Source organism: Bombina bombina, chromosome 4 (assembly GCF_027579735.1).
Source record: "Bombina bombina isolate aBomBom1 chromosome 4, aBomBom1.pri, whole genome shotgun sequence".
Taxonomy (NCBI): Eukaryota; Metazoa; Chordata; class Amphibia; order Anura; family Bombinatoridae; genus Bombina; species Bombina bombina.
In genome coordinates, this window is record NC_069502.1 from 773,228,997 (window position 1) to 773,255,561 (window position 26,565).

General features: G+C 35.8%; 1 protein-coding gene across 15 annotated transcripts in view; it reads right to left on the bottom strand.

The window, feature by feature from the left end:
- The window catches only part of SIPA1L2 (signal induced proliferation associated 1 like 2), a 730,143-nt gene that overhangs the window by 176,535 nt on the left and 527,043 nt on the right, over positions 1-26,565 (bottom strand). For 11 of the 15 annotated variants that reach the window (XM_053711132.1, XM_053711131.1, XM_053711129.1 and 8 more), the window contains 4 exons: positions 23,976-24,071; positions 8,409-8,509; positions 6,280-6,383; positions 2,920-3,308 (listed from right to left, as the gene is read on the bottom strand). In XM_053711132.1, the coding sequence (XP_053567107.1) occupies positions 2,920-3,308; positions 6,280-6,383; positions 8,409-8,509; positions 23,976-24,071 (690 nt within the window). The remainder of the gene's footprint in view (positions 1-2,919; positions 3,309-6,279; positions 6,384-8,408; positions 8,510-23,975; positions 24,072-26,565) is intronic. The other 4 variants (XM_053711126.1, XM_053711122.1, XM_053711120.1 and 1 more) reach the window with 2 other exon arrangements.

Sequence of the window (26,565 nt, forward strand, 5' to 3'; positions counted from 1 at the left end):
TCTCATTACAGACATGCACATCACCTAATATGCTTAATTGGTAGTAGGCTTTCGAGCCTATACAGCTTGGAGTAAGACAACATGCATAAAGAGGATGATGTGGTCAAAATACTAATTTGCCTAATAATTCTGCACTCCCTGTATACATTTTTACTGTTAAAGGGGCTAGTATAATATTTTATATGTTAGACGGCTTTAACGATTCATGTATACATCATTATGTCTAGCATGGATTTAGTGCTTTGTATTCCTTTAATTCATAGAAATTTCTGGACAAGCTTAGATTTGAAAGGCATCAAAATCATCTAGGAAGTCCACCAAAAACAAACAAAACAAAAAAAACACTAATGCATTAACTACAGACAACTGTCTGTATTTTGAAATTCATTCTGCCATTCAAATGCTTTTATGGCATAAATGCCAACATTTAAATATCAAAAGCAGTAGCATTTGAATATTATATTTAAATAACTATTTCAATACATACAGTCATGCTCATATTTCAATATTGGAATGCTGATTTTCATACTTTAACATATTCAATAAAGGGATTTGCATAAATTAATTTTGGCAAACATTCAACATTTCATGCTTGAGATAAAGCCCTTCTATGAAAGCATACTGAGGTAGGCCCGGGAGCTCGCATGTGTCTAGAGCACTATATGGCACCAGTGTGTGTAGTAATGTTGTACAAGCAACTTGTGGAGCAGTGTTTTTCAATGGCACATCAATGGGCCAGAGCTTCATATCTGAACTAAAGCATAGGTGAAGTAAACATGGTTTTTAACCTGCTCTCATCCTGCTCAATCAAGAAAATATGGCCTTTTAGGGAGGCCCAAGGACAGGTTTGAAAACCCTTGGTATAGAGTAAGCTTTAGGAGTGCAGTAGCTTGAGCCACTCTATGGTAAACACAATGGGCCAGTAGAGTGAAGAACGAGCGATAAGGGGTTTATTGTGGGGGTTTGTGCTTGCTGGGCTTACCGCTCATATTAAGAGTCGAAAGTAAAAGCGATTGTTTCAGCAAGTATTACGCTAGAATCATTACCGCAACGTCAGAGCTCTGTTGAACTGTTTCGCAAAAATAAAAAGTTCCACAAAACGCATCAAAAACACATTACAAAGTATAGGTATAGATCTGTATATATTTATACCTGTATATAACCATGTAAATATATATAGGTATAGACATATATTGTACCAAAATACAATTAGTGCATGAGCGAAAGCAGTTTACTTTCAAGTCATAATACTAGCACTCGACGCTCCCAAAAAGCTTACTTCTAGCGCCATTAATGCTCAAGCAGGAGTGTTAATTAGCACTCCACTTGTAATCTGGTCCAATATGAGAGTGCATCTGTCTTTCAGCACTGCCCATTGCAGAAAAAACTCCCTCTACAGGTTGCTTTTATAACATTTCTACAAACAATGCTGCTGTATAGTGCTCAAAACGCATACACACTCCTAAGCCTAACTCAGTATGCTCTCATGAGAAGGAACAACGTTTTAACAAAGGATACCAAGAGAAAGGGTTAAATTTGCTAATAAAAGTAAATGAGGGAAATTAAACGATATGCTCCATCTACATTATGAAAGTACATTTGGCATCTGTGCTACCTTTAAAGAAAAGTAATTAAAACCAGAGAATAATATATATATATATATATATATATATATATATATATATATACACACACACACACACTGTATATATGTGTATATATATATATATATATATATATATATATATATATAAAATAACAACAACACACTGATAACACACATAAATATAGTTCCATCTTTGCTTTATAACACAACAACATATAAATATCCCCACCAAAAAATGTGATTTATTAGAATTTTTTTAGAGCAGCCAAACTATCATTAGTGAGTAATTCAAAGCATAATGGTGTCTTAACAAAATGACAAATAATTCTAATGTGATTGAAAAACGTCATGAACAAGTAAAACCATAAATATGTTTTGTCTTTTTACTACATCATAAGCATGTGAAGGATTTTTTCAGAGAAATAAAAGACTGACTGTTTTACTAGAAGCAGCCTCAAGTAGATAATACTGTATTCTATTACTATTTATAATAAAACCTAAGTTAATATGACACTCCTGATTGGCTGACTGGGCAGGCCCTGCTCAAAGGAAGCAATGCACCACACATAGAAGCACAACTTAAAAAGAGAAAAATAAGTTTTCATGATTTATATAGAACACGAAAATGTAAACAACTTAAATAGTCAAATTTGCTTTGCTCTCTTAGTATTATTTGTGGAAGAGTAGGCTCAGAAGCAGCAATGCAATACTGGGAGCTAGCTAAACATATCAGTTGAGACATATACTATATGTGCAACAACCAATTAGCATTTAGCTCCCAGTTGTGCATTGCTGCTTCTGGGCCCACTTAGGTATGAATTTCAACAAAGTATACCAAGAGAACAAAACAAATTAGATATAAGTAAAAATGACATTTTTTTAAAAAAATTACATGCTCTATTTGAATCATGAAAGTTTAACTTTACAGTCCCCTTAAATCTACTAATTCCCTTTCCCAAGATAAATGGTCCTTTGCAGAGGTTAAACACATAGCTAAATTCAAGCATATACTTGTTCTAATTTGTAAATTACAGGAGATTCACACATTCTATGCAAAAAATAAATACATTATGATATATATATATATATATATATTTATATATATAAATAAATATACAGTATATATATATATATATATATATATATACACACACACACACACATACAACCAATTCAGACATCCATGCCGAGGCCACACCAGTGTCCTGGAAAAATCGGAACATTAATGGAATCAATGCATTTGATAAAAAATGATGCTTTCAACAGTGTCATTTTTAATGATGTGTTTAGTTGTTTTTTTTTATAACACCTACCTGGAATGTGATGATAATTCACTAAGATCTCCCATACTCCCATCTGCTGCATGGCTGGATGCATAGCTGTGAACTGCATATAAATTTGAATGTCCATCTTCTGGCCCTGAACCTTCTAAAGAGTTATTCCATTGCACCAATTGTTCTGCCCTGCTGTGTGACATGGATCTGCCCCCGGTAAGATGTGAAGGAGTTATGACTTGAGTAGGCAAACTGCAAGGTGCCGTGTCAATGCCACTGTCTGTTGAGGCTCCCTTAATATACGTCAATCCAAGCAGCTCGGGGTCCATTAGGTCTCCAGAACCAAAATGCTTCTCATCACTGTTACTTGACGCATTACTTGATAGCGTGTTACTGCTGGAATGGCTTGAGCAACTCTTATCGCCAATCTAAAATGTACAAGTATATGCATTACTTGAATAGGAATGTACTCATACTGTAGATATTTGAAGAATTGTTATCATACATCTATAGCACAAGAAAAGCATTTACATGCTTCCAGTTTAAGATACCCTGTTATTAAAGGGATATGAAACCACTTATTTTCTTTCATGATTCAAATTAAGCATGCAATTTTAAAGAATTTTCCAATTTATTTCTATCTAATTTGTTTTGTTCTCTTTGCATCCTTTGTTTTAAAGTATTCCTAGGTAGGCATAAAAGCTGCTGATAGGTGGCTGCAAATATTTGCCTGTTATCATTTGCTTTCAGCTAGATCCCAGTAGTGCAGTACTGCTCCTTCAGAATGAAATAAATTAGATACTAGAAGTAAATTGGAAAGTTGTTTAAAGGGACATTAAACACTAAATAAATGCTAGATAGAATGATGCATGCAAAGAAAAGATTAGTCCATGACTAACATGTAGATGTATTTTTTAAAGTTTCATTAGTTGTTTAAAAAGTGACAAAATAAGTGTAAAGTTTTAGTGTCTATAAAACAATGGGAGCTGCCATGTTATAACTTAGGTTACCTTCTCTGCTGTGGCCAATTACAGACAGTTATAAATAGGTCACTAGAGTGTGCAGCCAATGGCTGTGTGGAATAGAACAGTGTTCTGCACTTCCATTTCTAACAGGAACTGAAAAGCTCACAATTTCAGATGGGAATTACAGGCAAAGAGGACAAAATAAATAATGAAAGTATATTGCAGAGTTGTTTTATATATACAAGTTATCATTTTATATTACCATCTCAAAGTGTTTAATGTCCCTTTAAGATTTTTGATCTATTTAAAACACAAAATAATATTTTTAGGCTTCATGTCCCTTTAAGCAGAAATGGATTGCCTTCATATAGTAATGGGCTTATCCCACTCTTCTGCTCAGCATAAGATAAACTGTTTTGTACCTATCCATCTCTCTCTCTAGTTATCCATCTATCTAGGTTTCCATCTCTCTATCTAGCCATTCATCTATCCAGCTATTCGTCCATCTATGTACCTATTTACATACAACCAAGAGGATGAAGACTGTATTAAATCTGGATGCAGCTGAGCCTAACAGATGTACTGTTGTGCCAATGCACATTTCAAAGAGGAGAGGTGCGGATGAGAGCTCTACTCATATATATAAAAAAAGCTTACAAGCATTTTACTAGGCACAGATACTTTTTTCTAGGTGTCATGTGGCCATGAAAGCTGTTATTTCTCATGCACTATGTTGGATAATGAACATTATTTAGACTACAAGTATATACCATATTCTATAATCAACCATCTAAAAATAATTTTATATAACATTCAAATAAATAAATTCTAGGTAAAAATAATTATAGTTCCTAACTTTAGCTCTTATAAAACAATGTACAGATATCATATTTATTTACTAAAGATAGAAGTTAGTTGCTTAATTTGCCTTGTAGGGCTAACATTTTCAGAATAAAAAAGGCTTAAAAATAAAGAAAAGAAAATATTCCTCAAAAGGCCATCGGATTAAAGGGATATTAAACCCAAATTTTCTCTTTCATGATTAAGATAGAGTATGAAATTTTAAGCAACTTTCAAATTTACCCCTATTATCAATTTTTCTTTGTTCTCTTGGTATCTTTACTTTAAAAAAAAAGCAGGAATGTAAGCTTAGGAGTCGGCCCATTTTTGGTTCAGCACCTGGGTGCTGATTGGTGGCTACCCAGGTGCTGAACCAATAATGGACTGGCTCGTAAGCTTACATTCCTACTTTTCAAATAAAGATAACAAGAGAACAAAGTAAAAATTGCTAATAGGAGTAAATTTGAAAGCTGCCTACAATTGCATGCTCTATCTGAATCATGATTTGGGTTTCATATCCCTTTAATACTTCTTCACTTTGAATAAAAAACAAATAAAAAAAAAAGAAAGAAGAAGAAACAACGTCTTTATTTTGTTAGGTTTGATATTACTCCATAATTGCAGCTACTTACTGTTTTCGAAAGTGCAAGCCACTTTCCCAGCACTTTTTTCTAATCTAGTGCAATTTCCTTTACAAAGCATCAGGTGTATAAAATACTGAAGTCTCAACATATCTAACACTTAAACGCAATAATAATCAGCGCACAGGGCTATTTTTTGCAGCCATATTGGTTTTATAATAGCAAAGTCAGGTAGCATGAAAAATCCATTATTGGAACATGCTTGCTATTATCTCTATTTTCCATTTGAGCAGCAGAAATGATGACTTACAGCAGTACACCACTACTCTGATCTTAAAGTGAATGTAAATTTTGCAGTTTTAAAGAACATATATTTATTCATAGTCAGTGTATTAGTCAAAATGCATTTTTTTTTAACCAAATTTGCAAAATATCACTATATATTTTATTTTAAAACTTATCTCCGTTTTCGCTTGTAGCTCCTCCCATCCATTACTTCCTCTATTTATTCCTCATAACGTATAGAGCGGTCCCACCCGCTCTATGACGTATTCGAAATGCTCGTTCAAGATGTATTGTTCTTTTGCGCATGCGTTTAACATCCACTGCCTAACTGCCTAATCTAATACACTGCCTAATCGTGGGCGCGCAGCGCTTCTAAATCAAAGAGCAGAAAGACGCATGCGCAAAAATAAATAGTGACGTACGCGAAAAGGGGCTGGACGCCACGGGGTATGACTGATTATTAGTTCACTACAGTGTCAATCAAGGTTATAAACGCAGTCCAAAATGGCGGGCGGAGGAAGGGAGCAAGAAGATTCACATTAAATAAGTACATAGATCGATATAATTAAACTTTTTTTAAATAAACGATGACTTAAACTTAAGTTAATTTTTATTGATAAACATTTTCAGATTGTGCGATACCATTGACTTTACATCCACTTTAAACATTTTGATAATATCACTTTGATAAGAAAGGCTCTGTATAGGACATAAAATAACAGGCTTACATGAGAGTACTTATTTGGAGAGATCTTGCCACTGCTTTCTTTTTGCAGACCTCTTTCCTTGTAGGAACTCAACATTTTTGTAGATGAAACATGCCACTTTGTCTCTGCAATAAAAGTACAAATGAATAAATAAAAATAAAGTAAATGCTCTACGTATGCAATATGTTTTCTTGAAAGGAAATAAAACCAAAAAAAATTAGTTTCACAATTTAGATAGAGCATGTAATATGAAACAACTTTTCAATGTATTGCTATTATCTAATTTGCTTTGTTCTCTTGGTATCCTTTGCTGAAAAGCATACCTAGGTAAATCCATGAGCAGTAATGCATTACTGGGAGCTAGCTGCTGATTGGCTGCTCCACATATATGCATCTTGTTATTGGCTGACCCAATGTTTTCAGTTAGCTCCAAGTAGTGCTATACTGATCCTTCAACAAAGAATGCAAAGAGAATTAATCAAATTTGATAATGGAAGTACATTGGAAAGTTGCTTTAAATTGCATGCTTCATCTGAATCATGAACGAAAACATTTGGTGTCCACGTCCCTTTAACTATCGATGCGTAATACTGCAAGAAATAATCACACAACAATACAACTGAGCCTACTGTTGCTCTACAAGTTCTAAAAGGGACAGTCTAGTATAAATTAAACTTTCATTATTCAGATAGGACTTTTAATTTTAATCAACTTTCCAATTTACTTTTATCATCAAATTTGCTTTTTTCTCTTGGTATTCTTAGTTTAAACTAAACATAGGTAGGCTCATATGCTAATTTCTAAGCCTTTGAGGGCTGCCTCTTATCACAGGCTTTTTAAATCTCTTTTCAACACAAAAAGACAGAAAGTACACATGGGCCATATAGATAACACTGTGTCCTGGCACAAGGGGGTTATTTAAGATTTAGCACAACACAATGCTAAATGCAAGACAATAGATAATAAACAGTCACAGTCATGTGATCAGGGGGCTGGAAGAAGGTTCCTAGATACAAGGTAATCACAGAGGTAAAAAGTATATTAATATAACTGTGTTGCTTATGCAAAACTGGGGAATGGGTAATAAAGGGATTATGTATATTTTAAAACAATAACAATTCTATCGTAGACTGTCCCTTTAAGAATTATTTATTATCATTTTTTTTAAAGGGACGAAAAAGTTCAAAATGAAAATGCTCTGTGTTAGAGCATTTCATTTATTCACTTGCATATAATTGAAGCTTCTAGGGTGTAAGTTAGTTCTATTTTTCCTCCCATTGTATCATGTGACAGCCAATCAAAAAATGCATATACGTATAGTCTATGAATTCTTGCACATGCTCATGCCTCATAAAGTGTGTAAATAAAAATATTGTGCACATTTAAATAAAGGAAGTGAATTGGAAAGTTGTTTAAAATTGCGTGCTCTATCCGAATCATGAAAGTTTAATTTTGATTAAAGTGTTCCTTTAAAGGAAAATTAAACACTAAATAAAATGCTAGAGGTTAGTCTGAGAATAACAGTTTTTAAAGTTTCATTAGCTGTTTAAATATTGACAAAATAATTGTAAAGTTTTAATGTCTATAAAACAATGGGATTGCCATGTTGTAACTTAGGTTACCTTCTTTGCTGTGACCAATTAGGGACAGTTATAAATAGAGTGTGCAGCCAATGACTGTGTGAAATATAACAGTGTTATGCACTTCCATTTCTAACAGGAACAGAAAAGCTCACCTTTGCTGCATAAGGGAAGCGGATTCTATTTGTCTGGTGCCCGAATGTATCATTACACGCTCAAGGGAGCGTGTAAAGCCCTCCCCTGCGCTTGCGCGATTAATCGTGTGAGAGAAGGGCCTGTCAATCACCTTGAGCTCACTCAGGGTCATTTCCCTCTGCCACCTCAGGGTGGCAAAGAGTGTAAGCAGCAGTGGTCTGATGACTACTGCGTCTTACATTGTGGGAAGCAAGTTGGGAGGAGCGAACCTGTCCCGCAAGGGCTCTGGAGCAGCTAATGCTGCTTCGCACATGGAGCCCATGGTGTTAGTTGGGAAGATTAAAATACTCCATTTAAATACTGAACTTCAGTTCATAACTATTATAGATTTGGCAACATTTTAAAAAATATATATTTTCTTTTCTGTAACATTACCAGAATGTTTGATACCATCTAAACTTTCTTCACGATCTCTAATTACATCACATTCCATAGGTACTGGAACTGGATTTTCATGCAGAAGAGGAGATGGGCATCTGTGTAAAAAACAAACAAAAAAACATTCTGTTAGTACTCATCTGTATCTTGTTGCTAATTAGATGTTTTTTATGACAATACTAATGGAATTTGTAATAAAAAAAATTAAAAAAACTATTTGTAAGTGGTAACACCCATTAATTGTACGCATTGTGGTTTGCTAAGATAGCAGCTATACCTCGTCTAAACTGTTTATAGATAATGTAAATCAACCAGATAATAAAAGTATTTTCAACTGCACATCTGCCCTTTGTTTTCTCTTACCTTCCCACCCCCTTAAAGGAACATCTGCTGCTTTTATCTAAAAATTGTACTTTGCTCCATACTCCCTAGAGAGGCCAAAAAAAAGGCAAAATAAGACTGTAAACTAAGTTGTCATAATGCTGTGAATGGCCTAAAACAGTTATTTCACAATTTTAACACAAAAGCAAGACGTGTGTAAAGGGACAGTATACACCAATTTTCATATAACTGCATGTAATAGACACTTCTATAAAGAATAATATGCAGAGATACTGATATATAAAAATCCAGTATAAAACCGTTTAAAAACTTACTTAGAAGCTCCCAGTTTAGCTCTGTTGAAAAGGTTAGCTGGAACACTCACTGAAAGTGGCTGTATAGCAAAAATAGCAGACACTCCCCCCTCCACCTTCCTCTGCATATGAAAAGACCCTTCACACAAACAGGAGCAAGCTGGAGGAGGTATACATCAGTATATTTCTAAAACTTTGGGGCTTGGTTAGGAGTCTGAAAATCATTGCAATGTTATTTAAAAATAAGCAAAACTATACATTGGTCTATATAAATGTGGATCATCTACAAAACATTTATGCAAAGAAAAATCTAGTGTATAATGTCCCTTTAAGGTTGTTTTACTGTGAAGTTGCCTAAAGGGACATAACATAAAAAAATTAAACTTTCAAGATTCAGAAAGTGTATACAATTTTAGGCAACTTTCCAATTTCTAATTTGAATCTTTTGTTGAAAAGCATACCTAGGTAGGCTCAAGACCAGCATGGCACTACTGGGAACTAGCTGCTAATTGGTGGCTGCACAAATATGCCTCTTGTACCTGGCTCACTTTATATGTACAGCTCCCAGTACTGCATTGCTGCTTCTGCAACAAATGGTACAAAATGAATGAGGCAATTTTGATAATAAAAGCAAAAAAAATGTATCTGAAACATGAAAATACATTTTTGGATTCTATGTCCCTTTAAAATATATATATATAACTTGACAGAGCAATGAATACTAACTTCACACCTTAGGGATGTTAATAGATATATGTATAAATATCACAAGCATAAATTAAAATTGCCTGTGCATGTTAACAAATTACACAACAATTAAATTCCAGTCCCAACAGGCCACATTTCCATTACCTTGGATGATAACTGGTTATTTGACCACAATTATTAAGTGGCTGATTATATCACCTGTGCTATATTTCAAGCATCCAAAAACATGGTCTGAAAGTAGATCCAGAGGATAGGAGCTGAGGTACCATGACTTAAAGGGACAATATACACTCATTTTCATATAACTGCATGTAATAGACACTACTATAAAGAATAAGATGCACAGATACTGATATAAAAATCCAGTATAAAATGGTTTAAAAACGTACTTAGAAGCTTTCAGTTTAGCTCTGTTGAAAAGGCAGTTGGAAAGCCCACTGCAAGTGGGAAATAAGACACTCCCCCCCCCCTTCTTTTGCATCTGAAAAGACCCTTTACACAAACAGGAGCAAGCTGGAGAAGGTAGCTGACGGTATTGAAATAAAACTTTGGGGCTTGGTTAGGAGTCTGAAAATCAGAGCAATGTTATTTAAAAATAAGCAAAATTATACATTTTAAAAAAACAAAACGTTATGGGCATTATAAATAGATCATCTACAAAACATTTATGCAAAGAAAAAATGAGTGTATAATGGCCCTTTAAGTAAAGCAAATCCAGGGACCATAGAGTGTTAGTGTAAATGTTGCTGTGAAAAGCCTGGGTTTTGGCACTGACAACCAAAGTTCAAATAATTAGAATAGATAAACAAAGTGAACCAATGCATAGTTGCCAACATTTGAAAAAAATTTCCAGGGACACTTTGCAGCTATCAATTACCTGCATGAAATATTTAACCACACCCCCTGCCCTAAAGCCCCGCCCACTTTGCCAAACCCCCATAATTAGCATAATTTAGCTCCGCCTATTTTTAATGGTGCAGAATATATATATATATATATATATATATATATATATATAATTAAAATATGAAAATAGAAGTAGAATGTACAGAATGGAATTAATTAAATAAATGGCCCATGCATCATATACTACTGCTATCTCATGTTGAAAACATTCCAATTCTCCTACTTACATTTTTATGTAAACCATTCAACGGAGATCAGAAATCAATTTTGTTGTACAAACCACTACAATTTTATAGTTAATGGCTCTTTAGAAGCCACTCCACTGCTTATGTTTTTAAATGGATACCACCACCCTGTTTCTGATCCACCTGATAGGATTTCTGTAGTTTCAATTTCCAGCCTTTACATATTTTATTGAACTTCAATGGTTGAATGAAATATATACGAGAACATAAGTTTTGAAAGATAATTTAATAGAAACAATATGTTAAATATATTAAATCAATAACAATAAATAAATGTTACTAGAATGTTAAATTAACGGGGGGGAAAAATATTCTAACCTTTTCCAACTTTTGCAATATTTTTTTTAAAACAAACTGTCATAGTCACATTTGTAGACTTAAATGTGATGTCATATAACTATATTTTTAACTGTTAAAGCATTGAGTTATGCTACAAAACAAATAATATATATATAATTTTCTATTAACAAAAACTCAAGTATTGCATAAATCAATCTTTGTAGTGAACAGGCCCATGTCCTCAGTTTAATGTAAGCTTAAAGTTTATAGTTCAGGTTTCCAAACTGCATGCCCTTCCTCTTCAGGTGCTCTCTTCAGCATGTTTGTTGTTCTCTCTGTTCTCTTCGTTGTTTTAAGGTTTTGTATGTGATCGAACCTGCTTTCTTAACAAGCTCAGTGCTCGGCTTCCATTCGTAACAGGAGACAGATGAAAATAAATTAACTTTTGCTGTCAAAATGCCAACTAGCGTATTTCTAATTCCTGTAGACTCATAATGAACACTTGAGGAAGACCGTGCTTGTTTGGTGTCTTTACCTAACTGATTCCTCAGTTCTGTTTGTACCTTTCTCACCATGTTAAATATGGTTTCACAATACGCGTTACTGTGTGGAATCAGCAGTAGGTATTTTGAAAGTTTGCAAAGAAGAGGGTACATTTTCTGGCCAGATGATGGATGGGTAAGATTAGAAATATTTTGCCATATGCTATCAATCCTTACTGAACTTTGATCTTGCTCTTCTGTCAATCCAATCTCTGTGTTTCTTGATATTTGGTACAGTTCGTACTCACACTGCAAACTATCAACCTCTCTGTCTGCAATAATACCAGGAAAGTTAGTGAGGATGTCCATTATTTCTTCAAAAGATACAAACAGGCGTTTTCTTGGATCAAGAAATCTTGCAGCTCTTAAAACTGTATTCTTCATGGGAAACCTTTTCTTCATGTAGCCAAGGGCTGCACAGTAAAATTCCCTCACATCTGAGTAAAAAACTGTGATGGCATTTTCATTTAGATCATCCTCATGGACTCTAAGAGCCTGTCGAGCAGCAAATCCAATAAACAATTGCCTGTTATCTTTTTGGTTTTCAGTGGAACAGAAATCAACATCCAACAATTCTTCTGTTTGGTTTGCTAATATTTCAGGTTTCACAAGTTTGCTGATGAAATATTTATACAATTCCATCATCTCTTCGTATAAAACATGAACTTTTGGTTCATTTGATTGCAGCATTATGTTGAAGTTGTCAACTTTGTTAAGAACTGCATGAACAAAGAAAAGGTAGATCATTGTTATTCTATTTTCGTACAGTGAGACTAAGCGTTTTTCTCTTTCAGTTCCCTTATTTCTTCCTCTGCCATCTTCTCCATCACCAAAGTAAGTGGAAAAATAACCTTTTAGTACATCCCATTTAGAAAGAATTCTTTCCACACATTTCATTTGGCTTAGCCATCGCGTTGAGCAGTGCTTCAGTACTTTCCTGACATCTGTATTGCAGAAAATCATAAAGTCTCGTAAATCTTCTTTTCTGGAACAGGCTTTTTCAAAGTGATAATATGTGTCAATTATGAGGTCTTCAACACTCACTGACAACATTTTTGCAGCTCGCTGACTTAACAAATGGGCCAAGTGGCATGGACAGCCCACATCAAACACTGTTGATTGTTTTACTTTTATTCTGCTCAGCACACTGTTGTGTCTACCAACCATCACACTTGCGTTGTCACTGCTGTAGGCCACACAATTTTTCCAATCTAATGCTTTCTTTGAAATGACATCATTTATCCCATTAAAAATGTTTTCTCCAGTTGCTTTGTTACAAGGAAACATGTCAAGTAATGATGTGATGACATTTATTGAATTTTTTTCATGGTGCCTTAGTAAAACTGGGAACAGTTTATCTTCGCTATCGCTGCTGCCATCGGTAGCCAAGGAAAACCATCCTTCACTAGTGTCTAACAATGAATTTAACACTTTCTTTTGTGCTTCTGGTGCTATAATACCATTGCACAAGTGCGTAGCTTTTGTTCTTCCACATGTAAATTTTGAAGAAACTTCTCCTGGGAACATTTCTTTGAAGAGTTTTGCAGCATGGTCACTGGACAGGAATGCAATGTTATGTTCAATCATAAATCCAGTCCAAAGCACTGCAGCTCGGTTGGCCTGTTCATGTACTGGAGCTGTGTTAGCCGTTGATGCCCAGCTTGTTATTTTTTTGCTCGATATTCCTGCACAATACATGTCTGCCTTTAATATATGGACTTGGGATTCTATGTGCACTCTGATATCATTAATGCCACCATGTGCAATTTTTATATCTTTAGAACAGTATGTGCAAAAGGCATATGAACTACCCATTCTACTTGCCTTAATAAACGGAAATTGAGAAGGCCAAGTGGAGTTAAAATGGCAAAAACGTTTTTTTCTCGCAGCTGAAATTTTTTTTTTGGTGGGGGCACTGACATTGGGTTGTCCTTGATTGCTGGTCTCACTGACACCAGGTTGACACTCATTGCTGGACTCGCTGACATCAGGTTGACCCTGATTGCTGGACTCACTGACATAGGGTTGACCATGATTGCTGGTTTCAAGGACATTGGGTTGACCCTGATTGCGGTCTAGAAGAATAGGACTTAATTGTCTTCTCTCTTCTGTATTGTCTGAGTCTGACAGATAGATAGGCAAATCTTCAGCTGTCTCTCTCTCATATCGCACAGTGGGACTTTGTTCTCCTCGCTCAGTGGACCTTTGCTCTGATATCCCTTTCTCAACTGACAGAGCAAGACTTGGTTGCCCTCTCTTTTTGACAACTGTTTTAAGTGGCAGAGCAGAAATAGGTCTTCTTCGCTTTTTTCCCTTATTGGGTGGTATGGTTTCCACTGCCTTTAATCTCTTGAGTGGCAACCTCTGACTCAGTTCTCCAGGCTCTTTCTGAAATGGAAGAATCAGACTTTGTTCCTCTTCAGGCAGTCTCTCAGCTGGAGGAGTGCCACTTCCATGTCCTTCCTCTTCAGGCACTCTCTCAACTGGAAGAGTGCTACTCGCATGTCCTCCTTCAGGCACTCTCTCAGCTGTCTCTCCTTGCTCTTTAGTTACTATATCATTTGGTGTAGCAACATCTACCTGTCTTTGTCCTACAGGCCCTTTCTTATCTATAGTACCTTTCTCAGCTTTCTTCTTAAAGAAATGTAATATGCTACGACTTTTCGAGCTCATCTTTTCTTTCTCTAGATAATTTGCTTTCTCCTTTAATAAAAACAAAAACAAAAACTGTATGTACTCTAATCTGGGGTTAATATATAGATAGTTTTATAATCTAGTTTGTGTCAAGAACTCAATCGGCAATTGGCAAATAGTTGATGATCCCTAAATACTTTTACTCTGGGAACAATATATATATATATATATATATATATATATATATATATATATATATATATATATATATATATATATATATATATATATATATATATATTGTTTTTAATGGACAGAGGCCAGGCAAATTTAAATGGACACTAAACCCAATTTTTTTCTTTCATGATTCATATAGAGCAGCAATTTTAAGCAACTTTCTAATTTACTCCTATTAATTTTTCTTCATTCTTTTGCTATCTTTATTTAAAAAGCAGGAATGTAATGCATAGGAGCCGGCCCATTTTTGTTTGAGAACCTGGGTTATGCTTGTTTATTGGTGGCTAAATGTCAGCCACCAATAAGGAAGCGCTATCCATGGTGCTGAACCTAAAATGGGCTGGCTGCTAAGATTTACATTCCTGCTTTTTAAATAAAGATAGCAAAAGAACGTAGAAAAATTGACAATAGGAGTAAAATAGAAAGTTGCTTAAAATGTCATGCTCTATCTGAAACATGAAAGAAAACATGTGGCTTTAGTGTCCCTTTAAAATAAAGGTTATATCTTTGGCACCCTATGAGGTACTCCTGATGAGCCGCAGGGGAAAATGATGATCAGCTCCATTATGGAAAATTGTGTTTGTTACCAAACAGATGCAATAGAGGCAAATACTTAAGAAAGGAGGTTGATAAATACTGCTTAATTTCCTTACAAATATTCTTACACAATCTATTACCAGTGCGTAAATTAACCTTATTAGTAATTCTCAGTCAAATCAATCAAGTGGAACTCATCACCAATAACCTTTACTGCATAAAAAAAATTGACAGAGGAGAAATTTGCTAAATTATAAAGAATATAACATAAAATATACAACGCTGTAGTTCAATGTCTAATCATACATGGCTAGGGAGACAATGACAAATACGCCCCAATAAATAACAGCCTATCTTGAGCAAAGCACTCAACCCATATTAGAACTTTAGAAGTTAGTAATTACAATGGGCATTCTGTGTCAAAGTTTTAAAAGTGATCTAATCAGCTGTGGGTGTTCCACTTTTCTAGCTTTGACTCAGACATGATCTTTGTAAATCAATAAAAATAAGTATGTAGCTTTGAATATATCTGCACTAGTGGAAGTGGAAAGTAGAGTGTCCCTAGCATGAGAATACTTTCAGGGCCGGTGCAAGGATTTTTGTGTACACAGGCGAAGGTGCATTTTGACGCCCTCCATTAAAGACACAGTCTACACAAAAATTGTTATCTTTTAAAAAGACAGATAACGCCTTTACTACCCATTCCCCAGCTTTGCACAACAACCTACATTGTTATATTAATATACTTTATAACATTTAAACCTCTAAATTTCTGTCTGTTTCAAAGGCTCTATAGACAGCCTCTTAATCACATGCTTTGGTATTTGCTTTTCACAACGTGAGACTGATAGTTCATGTGGGCCATATAGATAATAATGTTTTCACGCCTGAGAAGTTTATGTGGGCCATATAGATAATGTTTTCACACAGTACTAAATGCAACTCAATAGATAATAAATAGTCACAGTCATGTGATCAGGGGGCCGTTAGAAGATACTTAGATACAAGGTAATCACAGAGGTAAAAAGTGTATTAATAGGACAGTGTACACCAGAATTTGTATTGTTTTAAAAGATAGATAATTCATTTATTACATATTCCCTAGTTTTGCATAACCAACACAGTTATATTAAAGGGACAGTAAAGTCAAAATAAATCTTTCATGATTTAAATAGGGCATGCCATTTTAAACAACTTTCCAATTTACTTGTATTACCAATTTTGCTTTGTTCTCTTGATATTCTTAGTTGAAATCTAAATCATGTGCTAATTTCTTAGACCTTGAAGACTGCCTCTAATCGGAAAGCATTTTGACAGTTTTTCACCACTAGAGGGTGTTAGTTCATGTGTTCCATATAGATAACATTGAGCTCCGGCACGTGAAGCTCCTAAGAGCAAGCACTGATTGGCTAAAAATGCATGTCTGTCAAAAGAACTGAAATAAGGGGGCAGTTTGCAGAGGCATAGATACAAGGTAATCACAGAGGTAAAAAGTATATTATTATAACTGTGTTGGTTATGCGAAATTGGGGAATGGGTAATAAAGGGATTATCTACCTTTTTAAACAACATAAATTCTGGTGTTTACGGTCCCTTTAATACACGTTTTTCCTCTGTAAATACCTTGTATCTAAGCCACAGGAAACTGCCCCCTTATTTCAGTTCTTTTGACAGAAATCCATTTTAGCCAATAAGAGCTGACTGCCTGGAACTCCCCGTGCGTAAGCACAGTGTTATCTATATGACACATGAACTAACACCCTAGTGGTGAAACACTATCAAAATGCCCTGCGAGAAGAGGTGGTCATAATAAGCAAAGCTATAACATGAATATTTATAGCACGGTGTGTTATAAAGAGACAACTGATTATATGTAGCATTTGTTTCTATATACAGTCATACTACAGGGAGAATTCTAGAGCAGCTAATAAGGAGTTATAGCACCAGCAGACTGGTTATGTACAAACAGCTGGCACTCTGGCTATACACATTTTCCTGCCCTCTGCTGCAGGAAGTGGCAACATTTTGCAGAGTGTGGGATTTTTAGTTGTGTGATGCGAGGCTCAAGTGGGCCATATGTTATGCAGGGGGGCACATAGGGGCCAGACACTGTGGAGGTGGGCATATGGGGACAAGATATAAGATATTATGCAGGGGGAACATTGGGTCCAGACATTGTGCAGGGGGGACATATGGGGATATTAGTAAGGTGGCACATAATGGGGGCCAGCAATTATGCAAGGGGAACATAGGGGACAAATATTTTGCAAGGGGCACATTAGGGACCAGATATTATGCAGGGGGGGCATATGGGGGTCAGACATTGTGCAGGGGGCATATATTATGTAGAGGGGCACATGGGGGGCATATATTTATGCAGGGTTAGCACTAAGGGTCAAAATATTATGAAGGGTGGATGGGGGCTATATATTATATTCTGGGTGACACATGGGGGCTATATATTATGCAGGGGGGACATAGAATGCCTATCTCAATGCTATTTGCAAATAATATGCCACTCAGCTGTTATTTTATTTGTTATATAATCTGCTGGTAGAGATATTTTTCAGTAAAGCTTCTTAATTTTTTAATTACCCTGGCTATAGCAAATGATCTGCCACTGTTATATACAGTTTATTTGTTATGATCTAATCTGTTGGTTCTGTAAGTACAGATATTTTGTAGTAAAGCTTCAGAAGGGTACTGCATCTCTGTACTTACAGAACCAACAGATTATAATAACAAATAAAGTAACAGTGGCAGATCATTTGCTAATATCAGCCAGGGTAATTCAAAAATTAAGAAGCTTAACTTTACTGAAAAATATCTCCAGCAGAGATATAACAAATAAACTGCATATAACTGTGGCAGATCATTTCCTAAAAAATATCAGTGAGCCAGGGTGACAAATAAAACTTACTTAAGTCGAAATGTATTATTTTTTTTAAATAATTAATAATTCTGATTTCATTGTCTGTTTCACGGTACGTTTAGCAGCCTAGCCAGAGTGCCTAAAACTTTTTATTGCAGCCTGAGAGCAGTTTCATAATATGCGCAGCAGCAGGCAGCCAGTCTCACCTCTCTGACGTCTCAACTCACTCTCTGGCAGATAGGCAGCGCGGCGCCTCAAGTCAGAGGATTAACGGGGCCCGGTGTGCGACAGCGAGTGACACTCTCTCTCAGCTGCTCACTTTGTCAGACAGACAGTGACAGTCCTCCAGCCTGCTGCCGCGTGTTCCTGTGAGAACTACACGCTCCTAAAGTGCTCTAGTGAGCGGCAACGCGGGGTCACGTGAGATCCTGGTGACATCACGCCTGCTCATCGCTGATTCGCTGCTGCTGAGATTACAAATTCAAAGGAGGGGAGGCATCAGAGTGTCACGATCGCGGACGCGCAAGTCAAAAAACTAAAAAAAAGCACTGCAGCCTGCTACTCTTGCCGAGTTGCCGGGACAGTCCGGGACATTTAAATGGCCGGGACCCGGTCCCAAATTCCGGGACTGTCCCGGCAAAAACGGGACAGTTGGCAAGTATGCCAATGTATTTTTTTATAAAGTTTGTTGACACAAATAAAGGCCAGAAAAAATGGCAAGTTTAAAAGGCATTTCAAAACAAATAGCATGTCAACAATGATTTGCTTTTCTCCTGAAAATATAGTTTCTATTTTTCCCAATTATATTTACTCAAAAAGTATATATGTATGACGTTTTCATCCCCATGAGGTTATTTTAATGAAACTTGTGTGTATATATATATATATATATATTATACACACACACATATATATTATACACACACACAGTGGGGCAAAAAAGTATTTAGTCAGCCACCAATTGTGTAAGTTCTCCCACTTAAGAAGATGAGAGAGGCCTGTAATTTTCATCATAGGTATACCTCAACTATGAGAGACAAAATGTGGAAACAAATCCAGACAATCACATTATCTGATTTGGAAAGAATTTATTTGCATATTATGGTGGAAAATAAGTATTTGGTCACCTAAAAATAAGCAAGATTTCTGGCTCTCACAGACCTGTATCTTCTTCTTTAAGAGGCTCCTCTGTCCTCCACTCATTACCTGTATAAATGGCACCTGTTTGAACTTGTTATCAGTATAAAATACACCTGTCCACAACCTCAAACAGTCACACTCCAAACTCCACTATGGTGAAGACCAAAGAGCTGTCGAAGGACACCAGAAACAAAATTGTAGACCTGCACCAGGCTGGCAAGACTGAATCTGCAATAGGCAAGCAGCTTGGTGTGAAGAAATCAACTGTGGGAGCAATAATTAGAAAATGCAAGACATACATGACCACTGATAATCTCCCTCGATCTGGGGCTCCACGCAAGATCTCACCCTGTGGGGTAAAAATGATGACAAGAACGGTGAGCAAACCTCCCAGAACCACACGGGGGGACCTAGTGAATGACCTGCAGAGAGCTGGGACCAACGTAACAAAGGCTACCATCAGTAACACACTACGCTGCCAGGGACTCAGATCCTGATGTGTCAGACGTGTCCACCTGCTTAAGCCAGTACATGTCCGGGCCTGTCTGAAGTATGCTAGAGAGCATTTGGATGATCCAGAAGCGGATTGGGAGAATGTCATATGGTCAGATGAAACTAAAATAGAACTGTTTGGTAGAAACACAACTCGTCGTGTTTGGAGGAGAGAGAATGCTGTGTTGCAACCAAAGAACATCATACCTAATGTGAAGCATGGGGGTAGCAACATCATGCTTTGGGGCTGTTTCTCAGCAAAGGGAACAGGACAACTGATCCGTGTACATGAAAGAATGAATGGGCCATGTATCGTGAGATTTTGAGTGCAAACCTCCTTCCATCAGCAAGGGCATTGAAGATGAAACGTGGCTGGGTCTTTCAGCATGACAATGATCCCAAACACACCGCCCGGGCAATGAAGGAGTGGCTTCGTAAGAAGCATTTCAAGGTCCTGGAGCGGCATAGCCAGTCTCCAGATCTCAACCCCATAGAAAACCTTTGGAGGGAGTTGAAAGTCCGTGTTGCCCAGCGACAGCCCCAAAACATCACTGCTCTAGAGGAGATCTGCATGCAGGAATGGGCCAACATACCAGCAACAGTGTGTGACAACCTTGTGAAAACTTACAGAAAACGTTTGACCTCTGTCATTGCCAACAAAGGATATATAACAAAGTATTGAGATGAACTTTTGATATTGACCAAATACTTATTTTCCACCATAATTTGCAACTAAATTCTTTCCAAATCAGACAATGTGATTGTCTGAATTTGTGTCCACATTTTGTCTCTCATAGTTGAGGTATACCTATGATAAAAATGACAGGCCTCTCTCATCTTCTTAAGTGGGAGAACTTGCACAATTGGTGGCTGACTAAATACTTTTTTGCCCCACTGTATATACATACACACACACATAAATAAATATATATATATATATATATATATATATATATATATATATATATATATATATATATATATATATAAAAGCAAAAGAAGAATGCACAAAAGACCTGGTGAGTGCACTCTTCTTTTGCTTCTACAAATTCTGTCTGCTGCACCCCAGGCATTGGTGACCTGTTATCTGGAGTGCTTGCCTTCTCTACTGTTTTATTTATTTATTTATTTATATATATATATATATATATATATATATATATATATATATATATATATATACTGTATGTATATATATACAGTATATATATATACATAAACACTTATATTTGAACAGACCCTTTTTACATATATCAAAAGGGGCTAATATCCAGTTAACGTGTATTATACACACATCTAAATAAATTATTGCCCGATGCGCATGATTTTAAATTTGAGATGAAAAAAAGCAGCACAATATTTTTGAAATCGGTAAGATAATATTTTCTGGACATATCTAATACTTAAACATCTGAAATCAAAGCTGTCTAAACTAAAATAGTTCTGGTCAAACACCTACTGGTGAGTTCTGTCAGGTATCATTTTAAAGAGACAGTCAAGTCCAAAAAAACCTTTAATGATTTAAATAGGGCATGCAATTTTAAACAACTTCCCAATTTACTTTTATCACCAATTTTGCTTTGTTCTCTTGGTATTCTTAGTTGAAAGCTAAAACTAGGAGGTTCATATGCTAATTTCTTAGACCTTGAAGACTGCCTCTAATCTGAATACATTTTGACCACTAGAGGGCATTAGTTCACATGTTTCATATAGATAACATTGAGCTCATGCACGTAAAGTGACCTAGGAGTGAGCACTGATTGGCTAAACTGCATGTCTGTCAAAAGAACTGAAATAAGGGGGCAGTCAGCAAAAGCTTAGATACAAGGTAATTACAGAGGTAAAAAGTATATTAATATAACTGTGTTGGTTGTGCAAAACTGGGGAATGGGTAATAAAGGGATTATCTTTCTTTTTAATTCTGGTGTTGACTTTCCCTTTAAGTAAACTTTGCTTGGGTGAAATTTGGAGATTTAAATCTAACAAGGGCACAGCATTTTGGGGGCAAAATAATTTTCTGGATAGAGAAAATCTTGATGACTGAAGTTACAGTTGATCTAGAATTTCTGAGAAGGAAACATATTTTTCCTTTCAGAGTGCTTACAAATGATAGAATCTATTAGTTGCATTCAATGAGCCTAGTAAGCATAAATGGCTTAAATCAGTGGTATCAAGCTCATTGTATCTGGGGTCACAGGCAAAGGGGCCTATCTATCAAGCTCCGTATGGAGCTTGAGGGTCCGTGTTTCTGGTGAGCCTTCAGTAAAGACCGCTGCTCCATAACCTGTCCACCTGCTCTGAGGAGGTGGGCAGACATTTCCGCAATTCAACCCGATTGAATATGATTGGGTTGATTGACACCCCCCTGCTAGCGGCCGATTGACCGCAAATCTGCAGGGAGCGGTGTTGCACCAGCAGTTCACAAGAACTGCTGGTGCAATGCTGAATGCGGAGAGCGTATTGCTCTCCGCATTTAGCAAGGTCTGTCGGACGTGATCTGCAATGTCGGATCATGTCCGACAGGCCTTTCATAAATAAGCCCCAAAGTGTTCTCCCATGGGGCCACTTGAACAGAATGAAAGCTCTGAAACTGGATATACTAAAAACTGTAAGTGACATTACCAAAGTAGTAGTGCATGATGGGAGTTGTAGCCCTCAGTAGACATACACAGTGTATATTTATCTTGAGAGTGTCAAGTTAAAGGGCCATGATACCCACATTTTTTCTTTCATGATTTAGAAAGAGAATGCATTTTTAAACATCTTTCTAATTTACTTCTATTATCTAATTTGTTTTATTCTCTTGGTATTCTTTGCTGAAAGCATATCTAGATATGCTTAGTATCTGCTGATTGGTTGCTGCACATATAAGTCTCATGTGATTCGCTCACCCATGTGCATTGCTTTTTCTTCAAATAAGGATATCTCAAAAATGAAGCAAAATAAATAATAGAAATAAATTGTAATGTTGTTTAAATTTGTATGTTCTATCTGAATCATGAAAGAAAGATTTTGGGTTTAGTGGCCCTTTAAGTGATCATTCAGAACTGAATAAAAAAAAAAAGAGACATTTATCCAAACAGTGCATAATGGGAGTCTACACTAGACAATGCATGCTTGTTTTTATATTTAGCTTGTGAGTGCCTGTATAGAACATAAACTTCGTACCATAAAAAAAATTGATGGAGACAAATTAGTAATTTACCTAATAAATAAGGGAACTAGGGAAGGCCAGATTAAACTATTTTGAGGGCCACATTTCTCCCAAGGGCTGGTACTTTGAAATCACTGGCTTAAATGTTATCTAATTATTTATCTGATTATTTATCAGAGGCAAAGTGAACAAAACATGAATGGGCTCACTACAAGAACAGCAGAGCTTCATTAGTATATTAGATGTATTATAATAAAAATGAAAGAAAAAAGGATAACATTAAAAAAATTAAACAGAAAAAAAATGGCAGAACAAAATGTAGGCAACTTATCATAACACCAAATGCACCAAATTGAAGCTTAAAGGGCCAGTAAACACAGTAGATTTGCATAATCAACAAATGCAAGATAACAAGACAATACAATAGCACTTACTGTGAATTTCAAATGAGTAGTGGATTTTTTTCTAACAAATTTCAAAGTTATGTCTATTTCCACTCCCCTGTACCAGGTGATAGCAATCAGCCAATCACAAATGCATATACGTATAGTCTGTGAATTCTTGCACATGCTCAGTAGGAGCTGGTGACTCAAAAAGTGTAAATTTAAAAGACTGTGCACATATTTTTAATGGAAGTAAATTGGAAAGTTGTTTTAAAATTGCTGCTCTATTTGAATCATGAAAATGTAATTTGTCCTGAGTGTCCCTTTAAGGACCATTAAATAAAGTAGAAATGTATAACAAATGGATTATAAAAAGTCATAGCACTTTGTTTAAAATGAACAGTAGATTTTTTTACTGACAAATTTCAGTTACTTCAATTTTCCCTGCCCCCTAAAACATGTGAGATGCATCAGCCAATCACAAACACATCTTCGTATATACTGTAAACTCTTGCACATACTCAGTTGGAGCTGGTAATTCACAAAACGTGCATATAAAAAGACTGATCATGTATTGATAATGGAATTAAATTGTAAAGTTTTTTTAAAAATGCATGTTCTATCTGAATATAATGAGAGTGACTTTAGTGTCCCTTTATGTCACAACTGATAATGCAAGTCTAAAACAACTGAGTAACAAAAGCAAGAAGTGTTTAATGTCCCTTTAATGAGGACTTGCTAAAAGATATGTACATTTCTGGATAATTTCATAGAGTAACCATGGTAAAAAATATACATACCCCTCATATCCCATATGCTGCCTCCAGTGGGTACTCCCGCTGGGTCCCGGGTCACTTGATGACGACTGGTTGCTCGGTGAACTTCTGTAATGTTGACTAGAATCATTAAGAGTGCACTGAGGTATTTGTGAATTTTCAGCATCTTGAACTGTTTATCCCCCCCCCACACACACACACACAGATAAACATGTGTATAACCAGTCACAAGCACACTTATGTAATAAAACTAACGTGTATACTCAATACAAAAGCAGGCAGACTGGAATCCTTATTCAATTAAAGGGACATTAAACAGTGTGAGATTGTTACTCATTGAGGAAATAAGACAAGCTTTTAAAAAGACAATACAAACTTTGAAATTCTAATATAAAAGTTTTCATTATGCATAGTAAAATCAACTTTGTAGTATACTAGTATTTATTTTGCCCCCCTTTTTTTCTACAATTTGACTCAGAAAATTAAGACTTTTTGTATTCTGAGAACCTGCAGTCCACAAGCCTAGGTCCTGTCTCTTATATGTCCCTAATCGGTGTCAGCAGGATGGAGCATCAGATAAGAATCTTGTCTACTCCAGTATCAAGCAAGGGGTGGGTGGAGTTTAGCTGTTGAAAAGCAACTGATTCAAACAAGGTGTTAAAAGGACTTGAAACTCACATTTTTTCGTCCATGATTCAGGTAGAACATGTGTTTTTAAACAACTTTCCAATTTACTTCTATTATCTAATTTGTTTTGTTCTCTATGTATTCTTTGTTGAAAAAGCTAGGTAGGCTCAGGAGCTGCTGATTGGTGACTAAACATATATGCCTCATGTTATTGGCTGAGCCAATGCCCCCAGTAGTGCATTGGGTGAGACAATGAAGTATATCAGATAAAAGAAGCAACTAAAAATGTTGTTTAACAGTGTATGCTCTACTAGAATCAAGAAAGAACTAATATGTGTTTCCTGTCCCTTTAATGCAGTAAAAAAACAAACTTGCCTAATCTATAAATTGTTTGCATGACTGCAGAAAATCTTGCAGTTTCAAGATGTTTACTGTCTTTTTAAACTTAGGAAACCCCAGATTACAATGTTACCACAATATTGCACTCATTACTTGATGGAAACGAATACTTTACACTTTCTTCAATATTTAAATCAATATAATAAAAAAAAATACATCTACATATTGATCTCAGGCTAATTTAGTCTCTGAAAACATCAATACATGGGATTTATATAGAGTTGTATGTCCCTTTAACTGGAATCAAACATCAGGTTTGTGACAACACAAAGGCTAGATTACAAGTGGAACGCTAAATTATAACACAATATTTAACCACCATTATAAGTGGCTGGTTATTGCTACCACAAAATCAAAGTAGCAATTAGCGCTCCAAAAATTAACAAGAGATTAGATCTATGGTTCATTTTCTAAAAGTGCCTCAAATGCCCTCAAAATAGTTGAATTTGAAAATGTAGATTTTTTTTAAATTAAAAACAACTGCACTAGGCAGTTTTTTGGATCTAAAGTTGGTGGATCTATTATTTAATAGGACTATTGATTGTGACATAGTTTATTTGTAACAAAAATGTGAAAGTATTGTACCTACATATTGATGTTGCATTGGCATATTTTTTCAAGAAAACAGAAAAATCTCTGTAAAAGGTTCTTAAAGGGACATTAAACACGGTGAGATTTTTACTCAAGTAGCTCCTTTATAACTGAAGCCAACTGGCCTCAGCAGAGGAGATAAGATGGAACCTTTTACTTTATGGACACTAAAACTTTACTTTTAAACTATTATCTAAAAAAAATACATGTAACATAGTAACATAGTAACATAGTAGATAAGGTTGAAAAAAAGACTGAAGTCCATCGAGTTCAACCTATACAAATCTAAAATACTTACAAAAAGCTCCAGTTAAGCTTAAATAACCCCATTAAAATGTGACCCATTTAATACTAGCAATCATATCCATGAATTTTGTTTATATACAGAAATTTATCCAGACTATTTTTAAATGTATCTATGGTATTGGCATTCACTACCTCCTTTGGTAATGAGTTCCACAATTTTATTGCTCTTACAGTGAAAAAACGTTTCCGTTGCAGGAGATTAAATCTCCTTTCCTCCAACCTTAAATTATGACCTCTTGTCAGAACCAATTTTCTTGGAATAAAAAGAGCTTCTGCCATCTCTGTATATGGGCCTTGAATATATTTATATAAAGTAATCATGTCACCTCTCAAGCGCCTTTTTTCTAAAGAGAACAGACCCAGTTTGGCTAGCCTCTCCTCATAGGTTAATTTCTCCAATCCCCTTATTAGCTTTGTGGCCCTTCTCTGAACTTTTTCTAGTTCTGCAATATCTTTTTTAGCAATCGGTCCCCAGAACTGCACTCCAAACTCAAGGTGAGGTCTTACCAGGGCTTTATATAATGACAGAATTATGCTTTCCTCCCTTGAATCAATGCCTCTTTTAATACATGCTAGTATCTTATTAGCCTTTGAAGCCGCTGCCCTGCATTGTGCACTCATCTTTAGCTTGTTATCTATTACTACTACCAAATCCCTTTCCTCCTGTGTTTGGCTAAGTCTTGTCCCATTT